Genomic DNA, 19,369 nt, shown 5'->3' with positions numbered 1-19,369 from the left:
AGCATTGACAACCTAGGCTTTTCTCTACTTTAATAACGCTTATATATGCCGATATCCTTTATAAAATAAATAAACAACACATATTCCATGGACCAGGAGCAAAAGTGTTATAAGTGACATTATTTAATTCTTTGTTTTGATATATGAAAGAGTGTTTTTATATATAATATTTGACAAATTTCTAACTTATTGATTTTGGAAATGGAACTGTTGGAAAGGAGTGGGACGATAGTGCTAGGTAAAAGCTGCAGCCAAGTATGTCCAGTCACTCCTTTACTTTTCGTTACTGCAATGGAGTATTTAAATGACTCCTTGAAACTCACATATGGAGGCTTCAGAATCTATCTAGGTGAAAGAAGATACATAATTGATCTATACGTAGTGAATGGTAGATGGAAATTCAAAAGACAACCTGTAAAAAAGAATTGAAATACTTTTGTTTTATTTCGACAAATTCTAAAGTATTTCAAGACTTAAAATTAATATTGAAAAAACTCCCTGTAGGTTAATAATTTCCTTTACCTTTTGATAGGTTGGTGGATGAAAAGTATTAAATAAAGTAAACATCTTGGGAATTGAGTGGGAGAGAGATGTCCTTGCTTTCTCTAATTGGCAAAAGTTAAACTCCCACGCTCAAAATGTTGTCGATCATATCTGAGGTACAACTTGAGTAAAATAATGAATTTACATAATACAAATATTATATATGGCTAAAGTTATCACTTCTATAGCTGAAAAAGTCTTAAAGGAAGAGGAGAAATGGATGAAGCTGTTGTTTGATCATAGCTACATTAATGCTCTAAAGAGACTTTGCACAAAATTAAAAGAAGAACTGGTTCTTTTGGATTATCCACTGCTAAAAATTTACATAAATATTTTTACAAACATTACGGCTAAATCACATTTAGGATTGAGGAATGGTAATGCTGGGTCTCCTGCTTATAAATTTTTAAGATTCAGTTGAGATCCATCAAATGACGTAATTATGAATTTATCTAGTGAATGGACAGCTTCTCATAGAATAGTATGGAATAAAATATCATCGTTTAACTCTAATAGTACGGTAGACATTATTCGCTAATAGTCTTAATAGAAGTCTCTTTTCAAGAAGGGAGATCCTGTAAAGTTGGAAAATATTGTCATTCGGAATAATTTCCTTACATTCCATGACATTAATAGTAACTCAATAATAGAAGAATTCTCTTCCTTCTTCATAGATCCTTGAACTAACACCTTTCTCTTGTTCCGTGGTGTCTAAACTTTGACGTTAGAATTTCTGAATCGTTGGATGCGAAGTAATCTCCAGGAGATATAGTAAAGCTTTTGACCTTACTAATTCGTGGGATAAAATAATTATGGGCTCTTTGAGTGCTAATAATAATGGGAAAAAGTTTACCGCTCAGTTTTAGATATCTCCTGAGATTATAAAATTCAAATTATTCTGTAAAGACTGTCGTAAAATATTTAATAACGTTATACACGCCTTTTTTTAATATAGTCTGTATTTTGATATTTTATATTCCTTAAATATTGCTTCATAAGAGATTTTAAACCAAATCTTGACAGCCTATTTTCCTATTTTGTTTTCCTACTCACCAGTCGCGTAGTTCCGAAGAAGAAAAAACCATCTTGACTGCTTTTTGAAACTGTAAAGCTCTCATAGCTCAGCGTATTACGAAGGATGAAGTGTTTAATGTGATGGATGAGAATGCTACTTTAATGCTGCTAGATATGCAGCTTTTTCTTTGAAGATTTCCCAGCTGCACGATACTTCCTAGTATTATGCCTGGAATCTTATAAACCACTATCCATTTTCTTCGATAAGACATGCCAATACATTAGGAATAATCATCAATATGTACCAACACTTAAGAATATCGCCGGGTGAGAAGTGGGGATTTTTTAAAAAATATTTTGATTCACTATGAGTCCTTTTAAGTATCTTTTTATAGTTGTCCATGTTATGAACCATGTTTTCTTATTTCTACTGAGGTGTTTTTTTTAAATATATTTTTTATACACACAAATTTTCTTTTATTCATTTTACATATTTTTTTGTATATATGTTTGAATAAATAAAACCTAGTTTAAAAAAAAGTTCTAAATTTTAAAACATCTTTTAACTACCATTTAAAATTCTAGGAGTACTTAACACGCTTATCCCGAATCTTTAATGCATCAATCAAATTAAAATCAATATTGATTTAAATCAGACCTATTCGAAGTAAATGCTCTTTTGTAAATAGAGGACTAATTTATATACGCTTCAGACAATTTTTTTTTGCTTGAAAAGAAATGAAAAATCGAGGCGTTACTTTTTTCCAAGCAGAACGCGTTTAAAAACCAAAAACGTATTACAAATTCATGATCAACGCCTTAATTACTAAACTCTTTTACTAATTTACTATAACTTTATATGAAGCTTAGAAGATTTTTCTGTTGACTTGTACACTTTTCAAAATGTTTACATATACCCGGCTAAATGTTATATCGGTCAGTCTCAAATACCATTGCATGTACTCACTATTAATACTTTATCAGGCTTATGTCATTTTTTTCATGATAGATATGAGCATAATAAGAATCAATGAATGTATTATTTTTAATCACAGAACATGAAGAAACTATTGATATCAATATAAAAACCATATTTAATGTTATGCAATATAAATTTATAAATAATATTTTTCGATATGGGAAACACGAGAAGGAATATATGATTTGAAAAAGAAGGAAAAAAACCAGATTTTTTTTAAAAACTAATATATGTAGGTATGTGGCCCCTCAACACAAAAGCAACCTAAAATGTTTTTGTTTAAAATTAATTATAGATTACATCTGTACTCTTTGACGAATTATCATCAATTCCTATTTACAAATTATTAATATTAAGAAGTTGGCAGTAGTGGAAATCAGAGATATTCTGATTGCAGCCGTAGTCCATTTTTCTTCCTTCTCCGTTAAGATTCCATGAGCGTATCGGTCTTCATGGAACTATGCTGAGGATATAATACACTACTATTACTCCTTCTCAGATAAAAACATAAAATTGTTGCGCCATTTAATACACACTTATTAGAAGTTTAAAAGTTATGAATGATCTACAGAATAATTATTTTTGTTTTTTTATCCATATATTATGAAACTACGGCTCATTCTTTTTCATTAAACTTTTATCTATTTTGTAGCTTTTTTTTGTTTATTTATTTACTGTGGATTTTTTTTAGAGATAACTTTTTGAAGAAAATGAATAATCAATAACATCATATATATAACTGACTAGTATATGTCATTGAAATAATGACTTGTATGTATATAGGGAGACAATTCTAAGTAAATTGGGATTTTCTCTGATTCTTTTTTTTTGTTCAAGATTGTTTTTATGCAGACGCATCTTTATATGCTCTTATCTACCAACATAATGAATGTTCCTTAAATGATGGAAGTATGCACCTATATAATTATGAGTATAGGTTCAATAAAGCTCTCATATGATTCCTGATGAATATGATATGTCATTTTCTTGATGCTATGATATGTAAATGATACCTATGTAATCAAGTTGGGTTTAAAATGGGATATACATGTAAGAACTCATTTATCACTTGAGTGTTCTTTTTTATCATTAATCTTACTCTACATATATATATATATATAATGTATTGTATATACAGAGATAATATGAATAACATTAATAGATAACAAAAAACATGTCTAATATGAACTTATTAAATAAGAGAAATACAATTGATTTTGGGGACATACATATGTATCTATATAGAAATAATATGATTTGAATATACTTACAGACATTTCTGCATAGGGTCGATCAATAAAAACTAGTTCAGATTCTTCACCTTCTAGTAGAACCGAAACGCATTTTTCACCATATTCTTCCTCTTCATATAAATATAAAAGAAATTATATTAGTTTAACTAATTTCCTAATTTTTGATTTTTTAACAAAAAAATATTGTTTTAATACTTTTTAATACAAATGATTTATAAGTTTTTCGCAAGCAAATGATTTCTTTACTTTGTCTTTAAATTCAAATATAAATACAGCAAAACTTTCCTGGAGTTACTGATTATTATTAGATTATTTAAAAAAAATATATATATGCAACTAAGAAAATGTAAAAGCAAAGAAATCTGAGAGTACGAAACAAATTAAACCTTGGAGCAGCTCCAATGTACTGTCGCCAATCTTTGACTCGCTTGTATCAAAGAAAAACAACTCGTAATTCCAGCTCGTATATCAAAAACTCGTTATTTTTGGAATTAATCTTTTGATACTTTTGCTCTTTTTATCTCTGCCAATGTAGTTCATGTTAATACCTTTGTTTGTTTGTTGGTAAGAAGGATTACGGAAAAAGTTACTGACCGATTTTTGTAAAAACTTGTAGGATTATTATATTTATAAACAGTAAGATGTCACTTAATTTTGAGAGGTCAATCTCAAGTTGGCAATGCATGCTCGACTATAACATTATCATAAATTGAGATACATTACTAATATGATTTCCGGCAGAGGTTTGCACTCTAATGAGTGCACTTTCTAGTTTCAGATTGTCATTCATAGAGAAAAATGAATACATACATAGAATGCCTGTATAGCTCTTTAGATATATGATGTTATTAAGTTTCAAAATAACTTGATTCCGTGTGTAACAGTATCTAAATTTGACACGTAGACAAATGATTATATACCTAGATCTAACTATGTAATAAAAGTTTTAAGTATTACTCATTGTTCTTCCGAGTATTTAGTTGTTGAAGTCGTGATAAATTGCAATAAATGTCTGCTTACATAACAAGATAGATCTGTTATTACTCTAAAACTGTACTTTATACAAGTATGTGCAGTATACTGGGTAGTGAAACAAGTCTAGCACCCCCTTTCTTTTTTCTGAATAAAGTCAAATGAACTCAGACATGGTAGATATTAAGGGGAGACTTATTCAATATTTGCACAGGAAATTTATTGGTGAACTTTGCCGCCATTGGCGGTAATGACAGCCTCCAAGTGGGCTGAAAGGCCGTGCATACTCGTACATGTGAGATGCTGCTGCGGCTCATCTTCTTCCACCTCTTATTCATATGTACAAGAATTTAGGTCGGCAGTGTTGATGTGGTGGACCTGATAGGTTTTGAACTTCACTTGCTAATAGATGCTGTAGTCCAGCGGGTTAAGATCCAGGCTATGGGGTAGTCAGAAGTTACCGATTGATCCATTAAAATCGGAACACTTTGAATTTTAAACTTTAACAAATATCATTTATTAATTAACATTAACTAATTGCTTACATATGCTTATATATATCGACATATGAATTAATTTCAATAAACTAACCTTCATGAATTATTCAATTAGAAAGTGTTCAGATTTCAATGGACCACCCAATAATAAAAATGTTATTTAGAAGAATTCTAGAATGCTTCATACGGAATGGTAATGTTTTTGGCTCAAAAATTGCCACTCCCCAAATCTGTTTGACCACTTTTAACACGGTAAAACTGTTTTCAGACTTCTTTGTTTATAAACTCTTTTTTGGACGTGTTCGGGTTTGCTTCAAAAGTGTGTTTATCTGCTTTGGGGGTTAAGATGACTGGCCTACCACTTTGAGGACGTTAATTGAGCCTTGTGCAATCTTCCAGGGCTTTCAAATGATGAAGATATCGGGGCAGTTGACCCCAAGCAGCTTGATTATGTCTAAGGTGTCATGGCCGGCAAAGATCAAAGATACAATCTCCAATTTTATTTTTCTTCCATATTTGTGCAAAAGTGTTATATATTTGTTTGCAAAACTTCGTTTGAAAGATAATAATAACAGGTTTACATTAATATGCATAACTTTATTGTTCTCAACACCTCTCAAGAATATAGTTTAAGAAGTGGTGCAAGACTTATTCACTCCCTGGTAGATAAATAAAATAATAGCTATTATACAGATATAAAAATATATATTCCCAGCTATTTTATCTTTTGAATGTAATTAGTTCAATCAATTAAATCTTGATCTAATTTTTTTTTGCTTTCACTAAATTAAGTTATGTTATAATACTAGAAAATGGAGGGTTTTAATTTGTTTCCTAACCAAAAATGAAATTATACAACTATTTGGGTATAATTACGAATTCCTTGTGATATACACTTATAAAATATTAATTAATTATGAAGGGGCGTCCTCAGGAGGTGGGTTGGAGGAACTGTATCCCCCAAATATAAAAAAAAATAATTAAAAAAAAAAAAAAAATCTAAAAAATTTAATTTTCTGTAAACAACTATGGATTTTTGAATTTTTCTTACAAAAATTCTAATTATATTATCAATGTAATTAGGATTTTTAAAAAAAATCAAAAAATTTCCTTTTTTTGTGAATAACTGCTTTTAAAAGTATTTCCGAAAAAATTTATTATGTGAATTTTTTTTACGAAAAATTTTATATTTGAATTTTTTTTTCCAGAAGACTTAATTTTTGGAAAAAGCTGTGACCTTATTAAGTTTTTTTCCAATAAATACTATACATATGTGCTTTGTTTGACTATTTAAGTATTAAGAGTATGGTTTATACTTCCTTTCTTCTTTACGTATTTTTTTTTGTCAACAGCTGTGATTTTTAACATTTTTTGTAATTTTTTTTTTTTTTAATCCAAAAGTATAGCCCCTGTTTTCTATACATATGCCAACTTATCCCGCTAAAGTTAGATTTTGAAGTATTCCGAATCTTAACCCTTATGTATGTACATACCTTGACTATCGTTTCCATATGCTCCAACATCATTACTCGACATGAACTGAGATGTGAGTAGCGTTTTCCCTACATCCCCTGCTCCAAGCATGAGTACAGTAAACCTTGAAGATCTTCCAGGTCCTCCGATTGACCCATCTCGAGATAAAGCTGCATCATCATCTTCTGTGCTGCTTCTTAGACTCGAACGGCCAGAATGTGAATAGGAAAGGCTGAAATCATAGAAGGATTTTTTCTTGGTACTATTCAAAGATTGATACAGCATACTATATTACCATATATTTAAATTGAAATAAAAAATATACTAAAAATATTGAATCATAAAATTATACTCAACTAATGAGTGTATAGAATATTTGATAAAATGTAATCTGAGGTTTTATTCCTGCACGTATTCATTAGAAAATACAAGTAGTTTACGCCAATTTGAGCAGCTTATCCTTAATTCTTAATTTATTACATATTAAAGAAGTAGATAAGTGTGGGACGTAATTCCTCCTTCACCTAAATATAGCACTCTTGTTTAAGAATATAATCACTAATAAGTTCAGTTTTGATCTAACATAAAAAAAAGTTATACAATTAACCATTCAGAAGATTCATTTAATTCTTAAGAAACTCATAATTTCTTCATGGGAGTGTTAAATCCTTGCAAAAAAGCACTTCACAAAAGAATTACATCTTTTTGCTCTTAAAAAAATTGCTTTACTCATTGATTGTGGTTTTGATGAGTGAATTGATCATATGGTTTTAACATTCATCAAAATACGCATACAAAATATATTTACACTTGATGACTATTTAAAGTCCTCAGATTAGGTAGAAGTAATATTGTGTGGGTCATTATTTCTGCAGTTCAGTTCAGTTCAGTCTTAGGATTAGTCCTATCAGTTCTTTGAATTTTTCATTAAAGTATCAATGGCTTAAAAGTCAAATAAATTATATTAGATATGTTACATATTTATTTCTGGAAGTAGTAAAAGGAATTCATTATTTTTAATAGTTTTTTTATTTATTTAAAAAAATAATTTCCGTAATTCCGTTTATCTCTTTGGCCATCAAAACAGTGCCTATATGACTGTTTGACTCGACGATTTCCATTATTTTATCAACATTGTCGACAATTGACTTTCCAGAGCGTGGTGAATTAAACTTACCGAAATTGACATAACAAAAAGTTGCACAGTATGACTATTACAGTATCAGTTCCATCAACAGTATTCCCATTTTCAACCAATTGGCTTGCGTTCTTTCTTTGAAGCGCGCTCAAGCAAAACAGACCCAAATAATCAGAAAACTGGGGTTTTAGTACGAAATCTATTCTTTCATTCGCTAACAATCGTTAGCCAATCAGAATAATACAGTGTAAGATACTCATTACTATCTTTTGGAAAAATAATGGATTATTTTTACTACAACTTTAATAAAAGAATAATTTAAAAAAGAAGAAAAAACCCTATATGACGTCACGAGGGATTGATTTTACCTTCTTTTAGGGTGACAAGTGAAACTAATTGGTAACAAACTGAACTGAAGTCCTCAGTCTAAACAAGGACTCACACAGCACTAGGTAGAAGTATTTACTCAAAGTAAATACTCTCTTTTGTGCCCAAAACTAAATGGATAAAATTGCTAATATACTTTGTTATGAATTTTTTTTGTACGTATGCAAAAGTTGTATTAATTTAATTTAATATTATGATAATTTTTTTTCAAATTATGCTATTATTTGAAGAAAAACATCTCTCATTTTGCAAATTTTTCCTTTATATCATCTTATTAAATCATATAATATGTTTTTCAGTATTATTTCATAAAAATACAAAACATAAATGTAAGTATAAATGAACTTTAAAACTATTTGTCCAATATATTCAACAAACAAATATATTATTTAAAACCTTGTATTTGTTCCTTACATCAAATCCATTTCCATTAAAATTCGTCTATCTTTCTAATATCTTATACATAATGTACATATATGAGTTTGACTATACTTTTTAATATAATACGAACACATAAATTAAATCCTCTTAGTTAGTTAGTTAAGACTATCAGTCAAACTAAGCATGCTCGAAATTATCGATGTAACTATGGATAATCAATATTTATGATAGATTATCTATTGAAGCACATCAATTGGAAATCATACTTTTGCAATTACGGCTAATATAATAACCTCTTTCTAGCTTCATATGCTGAAGAAATATATTGTATCTAAGAAATATGTTAAAACATATTTTCTATAATTATTGTTTCTTATTACGATTTGCTACGATCTAGATATTAGGGATAGGGGAAAGTAATAACATTGGCAAAAGGGAATTGTCAGGGGCACCGCCCCTGTCTTTAGCCCCCCCTCCCCAAATTAAAATATTTTTCCTTTTTATTAGAATTTATGAAAATTTTTACACAAAAGTAGGGATAATTTTTTTTTCATGAGGGCAAATTATGCAGTGGAGCAAAAAATATAATTTCTAATTTTTTTTTGTGAACCCCTGTGGATTTTTGAAATTTATTCAAAAAATTAATTTTTTTAAATTGAAAAGAGAAAAAAATGATTAAAGGAGTCAATTCATCACTGATTAAGATTAAATTGACAATTCAAATAAATCAATTGTTTTGATCAATGTATTGGAGCTCTTATGTACCTGGTAAGTCCTGATCAAAACTCATTTATCCTAAGGTCGTCTCTGACTACAATTATCATCAAATATATTTATAATTTTTGTTCGGCAATGTGTCCGAGAACCATAAGAAGAAGCAATTCACTTTAGATGATTAGATATGTACTCTCCATTATGGACTATAAATTGTATTTCATGCAAGGAATTCCTAACCTAGCTTTCAGTAATGTACTTTCTATAAAAGTATACCAATTGATAAAATAGAATTGAGACAAAAAGAATAAAGGAATATATTCTTTGTTTACTTGCATTTTTACTTAAATTTAAATGTAATGGCCTCATCTGTGCTCAAATTATATCTTTTGGTGTCCATTGTTTATTAATTTATAATCATGTTCATATATGTCTGGTAAAGTGATTAAGACTTACCTTGAGCCACTGGAACAAATGGAGGAGTTACTTCGACAATACCTTGGTTGCAAGGAGTCTCCACGATTCACAACCCTCTTATTAGAAACAGTAAATTGTCTAAGACAGTAGAGATCATCATTCCGACTCTCCGGGAGAGAGCTTCCACGAGCTCGACGACTCGAATCACAAGGAACCATGAGATACCCATCTCTAGAAGGACTTCTTGATATTCTCATGACATTATTTAAACTTCGATTCAATGGAGTGGCGGGAGCAGACTTGTTTCGTGTCATTTGTCTCGTGGTTCCTCTCATACAATTTGAATGACGGCGTTGATAAAGGGGATTCACGTTCATGTTGGAATCAGGATTGGGCGAAAGAGTTGTACCAGTGGTTGAGCGAATATAAGGATTGGAGGGATTTGTGTTGGATGTAGGTGTTGATGGTCCGTTGGCTGGGTTTGTCGTACCTGACTTGTTGCCGAATGACGGATTTCCTGATTCTCCTGGAGGTAGATCTATTTTCAGGTCAGGAAGGGCAGGGTGAAGGCGAGATCCAGTTTCTTCATCTCCACAGTCTTGGGCAGACTCACGACGGAGAACTGGGCGATTTGTTGGAGAAAGTCTTCTATATAAAAAAAAGCAATAATTAATTACAAATATATAAATAAATCAAACTTTCGTTACAAGATTGAACTAATGTCTTTGAATGAGTCTTTTTTGTTAATTAGTTATAACTCCCTTTAAAGCTTTTCAACAAATAATTACACACAAATACCGTATTTTGTTCACCCCAAAACTCAGTATATACATGTACGTAAAATTAACATATTCATTATTCTTGCATAAAATACCAGATGATGAGATACTTATTAGATTAAAATCTAATTGCATTTGCTAAGTAAAAAAACCGAAAACAAACTTATCGACCAGAATCAAAATTGATATCTGCATAGTATGAATATCGAAAGTCCATTAAAGTTTGTGCAACATAACACTATACGTATTCAATTGTTCTTTGAAGTTGTACACTTTTTTTCTCCAAAAATTTGTATTTTTTCTTGTTTGAATTAGTTAAGTTAAGTTAGTTAAATATTTATTATTGCTTGCCATACATACATAAAATAAAATTGTAAAAATATAAGTTCAATAATATTTTTATTTTTTTACATTTCATAAATTTTAAAATACGAATGTCTTCGTTTCCTTCATTCATTGTTTGATGTTTTTTGTAAGATAAAGCGGGGCATCTTTTGATGACATGGTCTGCACTTTGCAATTTTTCCATGCATATACTACACGTTGAGCTTGTGTTCAGTATATTAGTCCTAAAAATGATAAAGTTAGATCCTTGATGACGTCATTCAACTTTATTTATTCTTTGTTTAAGTAGTACTGAAAGTCTTAAGACCGGTACTAACTAACTTAACTAAATATATAAGGACCAACACAAATCTACATATTTATTATGGGGCAAATTAATGCATACAAGAAGACTACAGCAGCTGAGAGAAAATATACATTCATAGTAACTTTTAATATTTTGGGGTTAACATTGTGACATAAAGCTATATCAATAACTAATAATAAAAACTCTCTCATCTTTTATATAAAGAAAGGAAGGAAATAGATCTATATATATGTACTAGGTTCTGATTCTTTAAAAATCATATTTGATTCAATAAATTAATACTTATAATGAATAAACTTTATCTTGATATGAAAACAATAACAACTAGTGAGAGACTAGATATTTCCTACACAATCAGACTTACAATTAATTCAAACAGAATTCTAAAGTCTTCTTGAGCAAACCAAAAGATTCCATCGACAGAAAACAGATGTCATGTGAATTAAAAATTTAGAGAAGATCAGAAGATTGATTATATAAATTCAACATCATTACTTTTAAATTAAAAACTTTGAATCTCTTTACAAATTAGTAATTTATTTAAAAAAAAACACAATAATTTTCAATTCAATTTGAGATTAGAAAAACAGCATTATAAAATTAAAACTTTTCAAACCTAACTTTTTCATCTATACACAAAAGAATATCAAATTAACAAAATACTCTAAAAATAATATACTTTAGTAAGCATTATAAAATAAAAATTTGTAGATGATGACCTTTGACCTTTAATATGGCCTTCAAACTATGTTTTTAGTTAAAATATTATAAAGCTATTATTTCAAATATAAAAGGGCCTTTAATCATCCCAACATTCACGAGTTTGAAACTAAGTTAAAAAAAATAATACATTCAGGTTCAAAAACAAAACTTCCGACGAGGGTAATTTTTGGGGGCGATTTTAATTTTTTTTTAAATACTAATAAGTAAAATAACAAAACCATGTTTATTCTTTAGTTCTTATTTTAGGATTGCCCTAGCATCAACATCAAGTACATTGATTTCAAGAGAATAATTCATGGCAAATTGAGGATCCACTGAGGTATAGCTCTCCATCAGCTTTATTTTCAATTTGATTTTGGACTTTGCTCCCACTTTTTCCTTTCCGCTCTACTTGGTTTAATGAAAAAACTAATGAAAACCCCTCATATTGGCAAGATTTGAACAATAAATGAGGGAACCGCCCTCATTTGGAAGACATAATCACTATCCTTTAACATTTCTTTATAATTATAGATCATTAGCCTGACAGAAATCTAAAAAAAAAAAAAAAAAAAAAAAAAAAAAAAAAAAAAAAAAAAAACCCAGAAAAATAAATAAATACAAGAACTTAGTTTGAGTGAGTATTCATGCATATTCGTCAAAAGTCAATTACCGAATAGAGTCATTAGTAACAGTCAATTAATTTTTATTTGTATCTAATTAGTTTCTTGGCTAAGTAGTCAATAGATCAATTTACATACACAACGAATAGGAAAATGGAAAAAAATCTATATATATAAATTGAATTGTACCCTCCGTACTCACGAGGATTCATTGTTTTATTTCACACTAAGGACTAAATAGAGGAAGTTAATTTAAATGCTTATATACTTTAACTTCATTTCCATTGTCCAAATAGTACAACAAACTTTTATGGCCACTCGAGATTTGGACTTTCTAAACGGAAAGGATTATTTCTTTAATTGATTGGATAGAGTTGCAATGATTAGGTATACGTAAACATTATAGAATTACATTTACTCCATCTGACCTGAGAATTGTCTTCAAAGTCCATATACAAAATGTATATTTCCTTCTCTAGGAACAACCAGGCGAGAACCTACACACATTGAGTTCAAGAGAATAATTTCTCCTGATCACGTGCCCATTGGGCTACGTCTTGATATTGTATATTTAAAATATGATGGTAGCTATACTAGGTATGCGCCTATGAAATTAGACTTTCGGCTATTGGTCCTTAGGTGTCGCCAGTTAGACATTATGAATCAGTCCAGAAATCAAATGCTTATAATATTTAATTCATTGTTTGTATAGTTTCATTCAAAAACGCACTTTTTTCGCTGGTAAAAATGTCTAATTTTGTGCTTACAAACTACGATGTGTGGACATCATTAATTTTCTGTTACCAATTGAAGAAACACACTTCTCTAGCCCATCAAATGCTTGTGGAAGCTTACGGTAAACAAGCTCTAAGCAGACCACAGTGCTACAGGTGGTTTGAAAAATTCCAAAGGGTGGATTTCGACGAGAGAAATGAAGAACGCGGCCGGCACCGAAAAAGTTAGAAGACGCCGAATTGCAATCATTGCTCCATGAAAAAGATTGCCAAATGCAAGTACAGCTCGCAGAAAAATTGGCTGTTGACCATCGGACCGTTGGAAAACGTTTAAAAGCTATGGGGAAAATTTTAAAGATAAGTGGATGGATGCCACATGAACTGAATGAAAGGCAGCAAGAAAATCGAAAAACCACTTGTAAAATGCTGCTTGCCGGGTACAAAAGGAATTCTTTTTTGCATCGAATCGTAACTGGTATTGAAAAGTGGGGCTATTTCAAGAATCCGAAACGAAAAATATCATATTTTGACTGTGATGGCAAGGGCAAACAAACCGCAAGGCCAGATCGCTTCGGAAAGAAGGGATTGCTGTGTGACCTTTTACAACCCGGCCAAACCATTAATTGTGATCACTACCAACAACAATTGACCGATTTAAACCATACTATACGAAAAAAAGCCCACAGTATGAAACCAGGCAGCACAAGATAATTTTCCTTGATGACAACTAACCATGTCATCGCTTTATAGCCACCCTCCAGCTTGTTAAATCGAACAACTGGGAACCTCTTGCTCATGCAGCTTATCAACAGACCTGGCTGGCACCTTCCGATTATCACTTGTTTGCATCGCACTCAATGATTTACGCTTCGATTCTCACGCTGAAGCCAAAAAATGGATTGATGGCTGATTTGCAGCCAAAGACGAACAATTTTTTTGGAAAAACATTCATAAATTGCCTGAAAGATGGAAAAAATGTGTGGCTGGCGAAGACGCATACTTTGAAAATTGAATTTGTAACCATTTTTTCACAATAAACGTTCAAATTAAAAAAAAAAGTATCATTTTATAGGTGCATACCTGGTATATACTTTTACTATGGTAAAGTATCTTTGTAAGTAAAGAGGTAAGAATTTCACTTGAAATTCACAATACGTTGGTTCAGTTGCTTTTAATTAACTTAAATAATGAACTAACAAATAAAACTGAAGGGAAAATATATTATTGTTTTGTTTGCTCCAAAAATCTTGTCGGTATCATCGAAATCTATATAGACATACCATATTATGAATCTTTTTAAAGCACTAACATTTATTTTATAGGAGGAATATAACATTCCTATTTATTTTTATAAAGAATGTAAGATTTTGTCGTTACTAATTACTTATTTAAAAACTTCTTTAAAAAAGAGTTAGAGATAATAAATTATATATTATTGAACGAATATATTGAATAAATTCACATGATATCACAATGCACCATAATTTAAATTTAGAAGACAGAATAAATTGAATTAAAATAGGAATTTATTCTTTATTTGTATGAATCAAATTTACAATATAGATAATTCAAGACAATTAAGTTTTTTAAACGGAGACTCGTGAATTACCTTTTGATTAAAATAAAGAATCTATGATGAAATATTTCGGTAAACAAGGATAAAAGCAAACTATTAGAATTAAGTGTGTTGGAATTGGATGTTGGAACTATCCTATTGGATATTTATGTATATTATAACGCTATCGAGGTAAACCATTTAATACCAATAAGCAAGTTACAACCGAAATCGGTAAATATTGAAACAAAATACTTCATTTAATAAACTTTTATTAGGAGCCCCAACTAGGCATAGAAATATCATATGTCATATTATAGAAAGCGGATGCAAATTTAAGTTAAGGTTTCAAAGATATACACCTTATTATAAAAAATCCTATGAAATTGATAAAGAAAAAAATATCCCTATGATTTGGTTTATCGATTTATCTATGAAACATTAATGGTAGTTGGAAGGTGGAAACGCAACTTGGTAGTTACGGTTGGACGGATTGTAGATGAAAAATTGCTAATCAGATTAATAATATTTAATAAAATTTGCAATAACATATAATTAAGAACACTGTAATAAAAACATGTCTGTAACAAACTGCACGGATCAAAGCGTCAAAGACTACAGAATAGACATAATTGGTGATGGTCTATTCTAATATGACTACTAGTCCGAAAAGAAGTTTAGTACAATTCAAGGAAAATATGCCATAATTATTTTCAACCATCATTTAGAATAGGAATGTTCTAGGTGTCTTGTTCTATTTGAGAAATTGTGAAATTCAATCAAAAGATACTGGACTAAAAAGCTAAAATACTCCATCTATGAAAAGTCTTGGAATATTATTAAAATGAAAAAATTCTGTTTTTGACCCTCTAGACCGTTTGGTTACTGAGTCAGATGTTTATGATGTCTAGTTCGTGCCTGTTGTAACAGTAGTAATTTTTTGGTCAAAATTCAAAGTGGGAGCCGAAATATAAAAATTCAAAAATTCCCAATTTTTCTATAACATATTCAATGTTAATGGTTTGTCGTTTGTTATTGTTTTCCTTTATTTATGATATGGCATAATAAAATAGAGCAATGATAAGATACATAAGATAATAGATGCTGTCAAAACATACAAATGATTTTATGTTACTACCCAAGAATGTTTATTTTATAAATAAATAATTCAAGGGTCTCGTCTAACAGTTAAACATTTGAAAGCTTCATTTTGTTAATAAACCTTACAAACTTAACTTTCCAATTAAGAATCAAAGTGCTCATTAATTCCACGAGCCAACAAAAAAATTGAAAGTGTTATATTTAATTTTAATTGTAATTGATGCGATAATAAGACATTTCTGACTAATTTTTTGTATGAAATCAGATTTCCTAGAATTTTTTAAATATTATTTTTCCCTTTTTTATATATTTAGGTTTGAGCTATGTTTTGAATATGAAAAATTATTTCTTTTATTTTTTTTGAAAAAATGAATGTTAATTTTAAGTATGTGATCATTCAATCTTGATTTAATACGATTTAAAGAGTAGAAATCATTTTTATTTAAGATATAATTCAGTTGTTTTTATGCAAAAGTAGTTCAGTTGAATATTAATTAATAGTTTTTATTTACAAATGAGTATTTGGTTATAAGGGGTCTAGTTTAGAAGCAATATCGATTTGAACTTTTTTTTATTTTGCATAAATTTAAAAAGGTTAATATGGTGTTACCTTTATTTCCTCCGAAAAAAACAAATGCCTAAAATCAGTTGGTAGGTGATAATTATTGACTGCTTACAAGGGGCTTAATCTAATTTAACCGATTCAGAACACTGACATAGAGAAAAGAAGCAAAAAAAATATATATACACCTGAGGATCAAATATACTGTATATTTATGTGTAAGTGAAGTAACGTCGTCTAAAATCCTGGAATTTTCAAATAAAATTGATATAATTATCTTAAAGGAAAATGAAAAGCAATGAAGCCGTTTATTTGCAGTTTTTTATAATATAAATTCTCATTATTTACGAAAAATTAAATTATTTGTGGGTTATTTTTCGACTACATACATACAAGGTCGTTCAGGTAAATCCAAAACTATCTTAAACTCCATCCGGAACAATAAGGAGAACATATAACTCAGTTATTTCAATTTTAATGTGTGAGATTGAGCCTTAGCTTAAAATTAGTTGGGCAAATTTAAATTCAAAACAAGTATTAACGATGTAAAAGACCTGGATAACTCAGATAACTCCTTCATTGAATTTGCTCATGGGCTGTCACAACCATCGTACGAGTACAGAGTACTACGTCTATAACCGCTGGGAGGACGAACGGTATATAAGGGAAACTCCCACAAGTCCCGGAGTGATAAAAAACGCACTCCCATATTTCTCGTAGGCCTAAAACTTGAAGTCATTTCCTGATACTCCAATTCACGATTTTGCTAAAAACACCAAGTAAGCCGTGAAACAGTCTCCAGGTCCATAAAAAACTAACCTGAGGATGAAGTAATACCGCCTCTACAAAATAAATATCTTCACAAACAAAATGAAGGCCACCAAACTGCCAACGGAAGAAAATTGCGGAACGATTTGAAGTCACATGTTAACCAAATCATCTTTAATTTCAATGAGAAACAATGGACTGTCGACAGATCCCACAACATCCAGAATGACAGATGGTTGGTCAAAGAGAGAGCAAATATTCCCCACATTTTTAAAACCAAGTTTCCGACAAGCCTGTTTCACCCTTGGGGTTATTGAGAGTAACAGCAGTGTCATGCCCCCCCCATCTTTCTTTGAGCCAAAGCAGAGGGTAGGTACCGTAGGTACTGTGAACTCCTGTCTAACCAAGTTATACTTTGGATGAAAGCTGAGCCCGATGGTGTCGAGTTCCGGGTTCAAAAAGTCTCTAAATCCCCCTATATGAATCCCATGGATTGCTTCTTTTAAGGGGAGTTAGAGTGGAAGGTCTCTGCCAATTTACACAACAGCATGGCCTCCATAATAAACTATTGGAAGAAAGCCTCCTGCGCAGACGTGGTAAAGACCTGCAAATCCTTTAGGGTTGGTATCGACGGAATGATTGGTTAAAATGGCAAACACATTGAATGAATTTTTTCTTTTGTATTATTACAACCTGTAAATAAAATTTCAAACCTTAACTTGCTTCCATTATTGATCAGGATGCAGTTGAAATTAGTCCAGATTGAACGACCCTGTATTATCATATTTGTATAAATTTGTAACAATAATAAAAAAATAATTTGCCCTATAGCCATGTTTATTAAATTTTCAATAGAGTATTGAATTAACGGAAATACTTTAATGTAAATGATTAATAGCAAATATTTATTTATAATTAAAGATTTTTTTAAGTTATATATGTACATTCTGGATATCTTGCATTATAAAACAGAATCTTAAAAATTAAAATGTAGCTACTGTGCTAAAACAACATTATATCTCATTCCTTAGTACTTAAAGTAGTGGTTTCAACAAGGGCTCACAGTGAATAAATTCAAATATAAATAGGTAAGCAATAAAATGTTAATTCATTATCATAACGTGCTCTAATTGAATTTTTCCTCCATAAAATAGAAATAAAATAATATTGAACAGAAATAGAACTTCTAGAAACAAATTTATAAAGTAAATGAAAATAAATAATTACGCTTCAATGAAAAAATCGAGATGTTATTTATTTTCTTACAAACCCTTTATACTTAATTTTTTTTGTTTAATCAATATAAGATACTTAAAATTAAAATAAAATTTCGCAAAAATTAACTAATTTTTATCAAGATGATTGATTTTAAAAAATTTATAAATTCCCTCAAACTTTTAAAAAACCTAAAAATAATCTTTTTTTTATTTCTTTCTTAGAGATTTGTAATCAGCTCGACAATTAATACTTGAATTAAATATGGAATTTAAAATATTTTTGAATAAGTATAATTTGATCGACTTATGTTGCTTATATTGTTTTTAAACTATTAAATTAACAGTTATTGATTTGAGTTGATCTTTTTTCACAAATTGGTTCAAGTCAAAAAAATGATAATACTGCCAGTCATTCCATCATTTATAATTTTGTATGCTTGCTAAAAAGAGTAAAATTATTCCTCATTTGGAAGTACATAAAGAATTAGCTCCAATTTATAATAATAGATAAATTAAATTTTTTTTGTGGCAAATAACAAATAAAAAAAGAAATTTATAAAAAATCATTATAATTTTACATGTATATAATGGAGACCGAACACTTGCAGTCTTATTTAACTACCGCTTTCCCCCCCTCATTTTTATTCACAGGGGGTCATTACGCAATAAAACAACAGTTTAAATTTTTTTGTTTTTGTTTTGTTTGAATCCCATGTCTCTAATTATAAAAATGTCGGCGCAACAGAAAAAAAAGAAACTTGTCTGCGATGCTGCAAGTTATGGGCCCCCCCAATCTGTATAGAAATGCATTCTTAATTCATTTTAAAAGTAAAAATAAGTGCAACATAATATTAATTGATAAATTCAGTATCTATCTGGACAAAATAATATTTCACCTTCAACATTCA

The 19,369-nt window shown here is 29.9% G+C and overlaps 1 protein-coding gene across 5 annotated transcripts in view; it reads right to left on the bottom strand.

The window, feature by feature from the left end:
- The window catches only part of LOC121121446 (uncharacterized), a 242,521-nt gene that overhangs the window by 18,968 nt on the left and 204,184 nt on the right, over positions 1-19,369 (bottom strand). For 4 of the 5 annotated variants that reach the window (XM_071889826.1, XM_071889827.1, XM_040716379.2 and 1 more), the window contains 3 exons: positions 9,808-10,416; positions 6,752-6,963; positions 3,808-3,899 (listed from right to left, as the gene is read on the bottom strand). In XM_071889826.1, the coding sequence (XP_071745927.1) occupies positions 3,808-3,899; positions 6,752-6,963; positions 9,808-10,416 (913 nt within the window). Of the gene's footprint in view, positions 1-3,807; positions 3,900-6,751; positions 6,964-9,807; positions 10,417-10,989; positions 11,117-19,369 lie in introns of those variants that run through there. The other variant, XM_071889828.1, reaches the window with a different exon arrangement.

This window comes from Lepeophtheirus salmonis, chromosome 7 (assembly GCF_016086655.4).
Source record: "Lepeophtheirus salmonis chromosome 7, UVic_Lsal_1.4, whole genome shotgun sequence".
Classification (NCBI taxonomy): Eukaryota; Metazoa; Arthropoda; class Copepoda; order Siphonostomatoida; family Caligidae; genus Lepeophtheirus; species Lepeophtheirus salmonis.
This window is presented reverse-complemented; position numbering and strand designations above follow the sequence as displayed.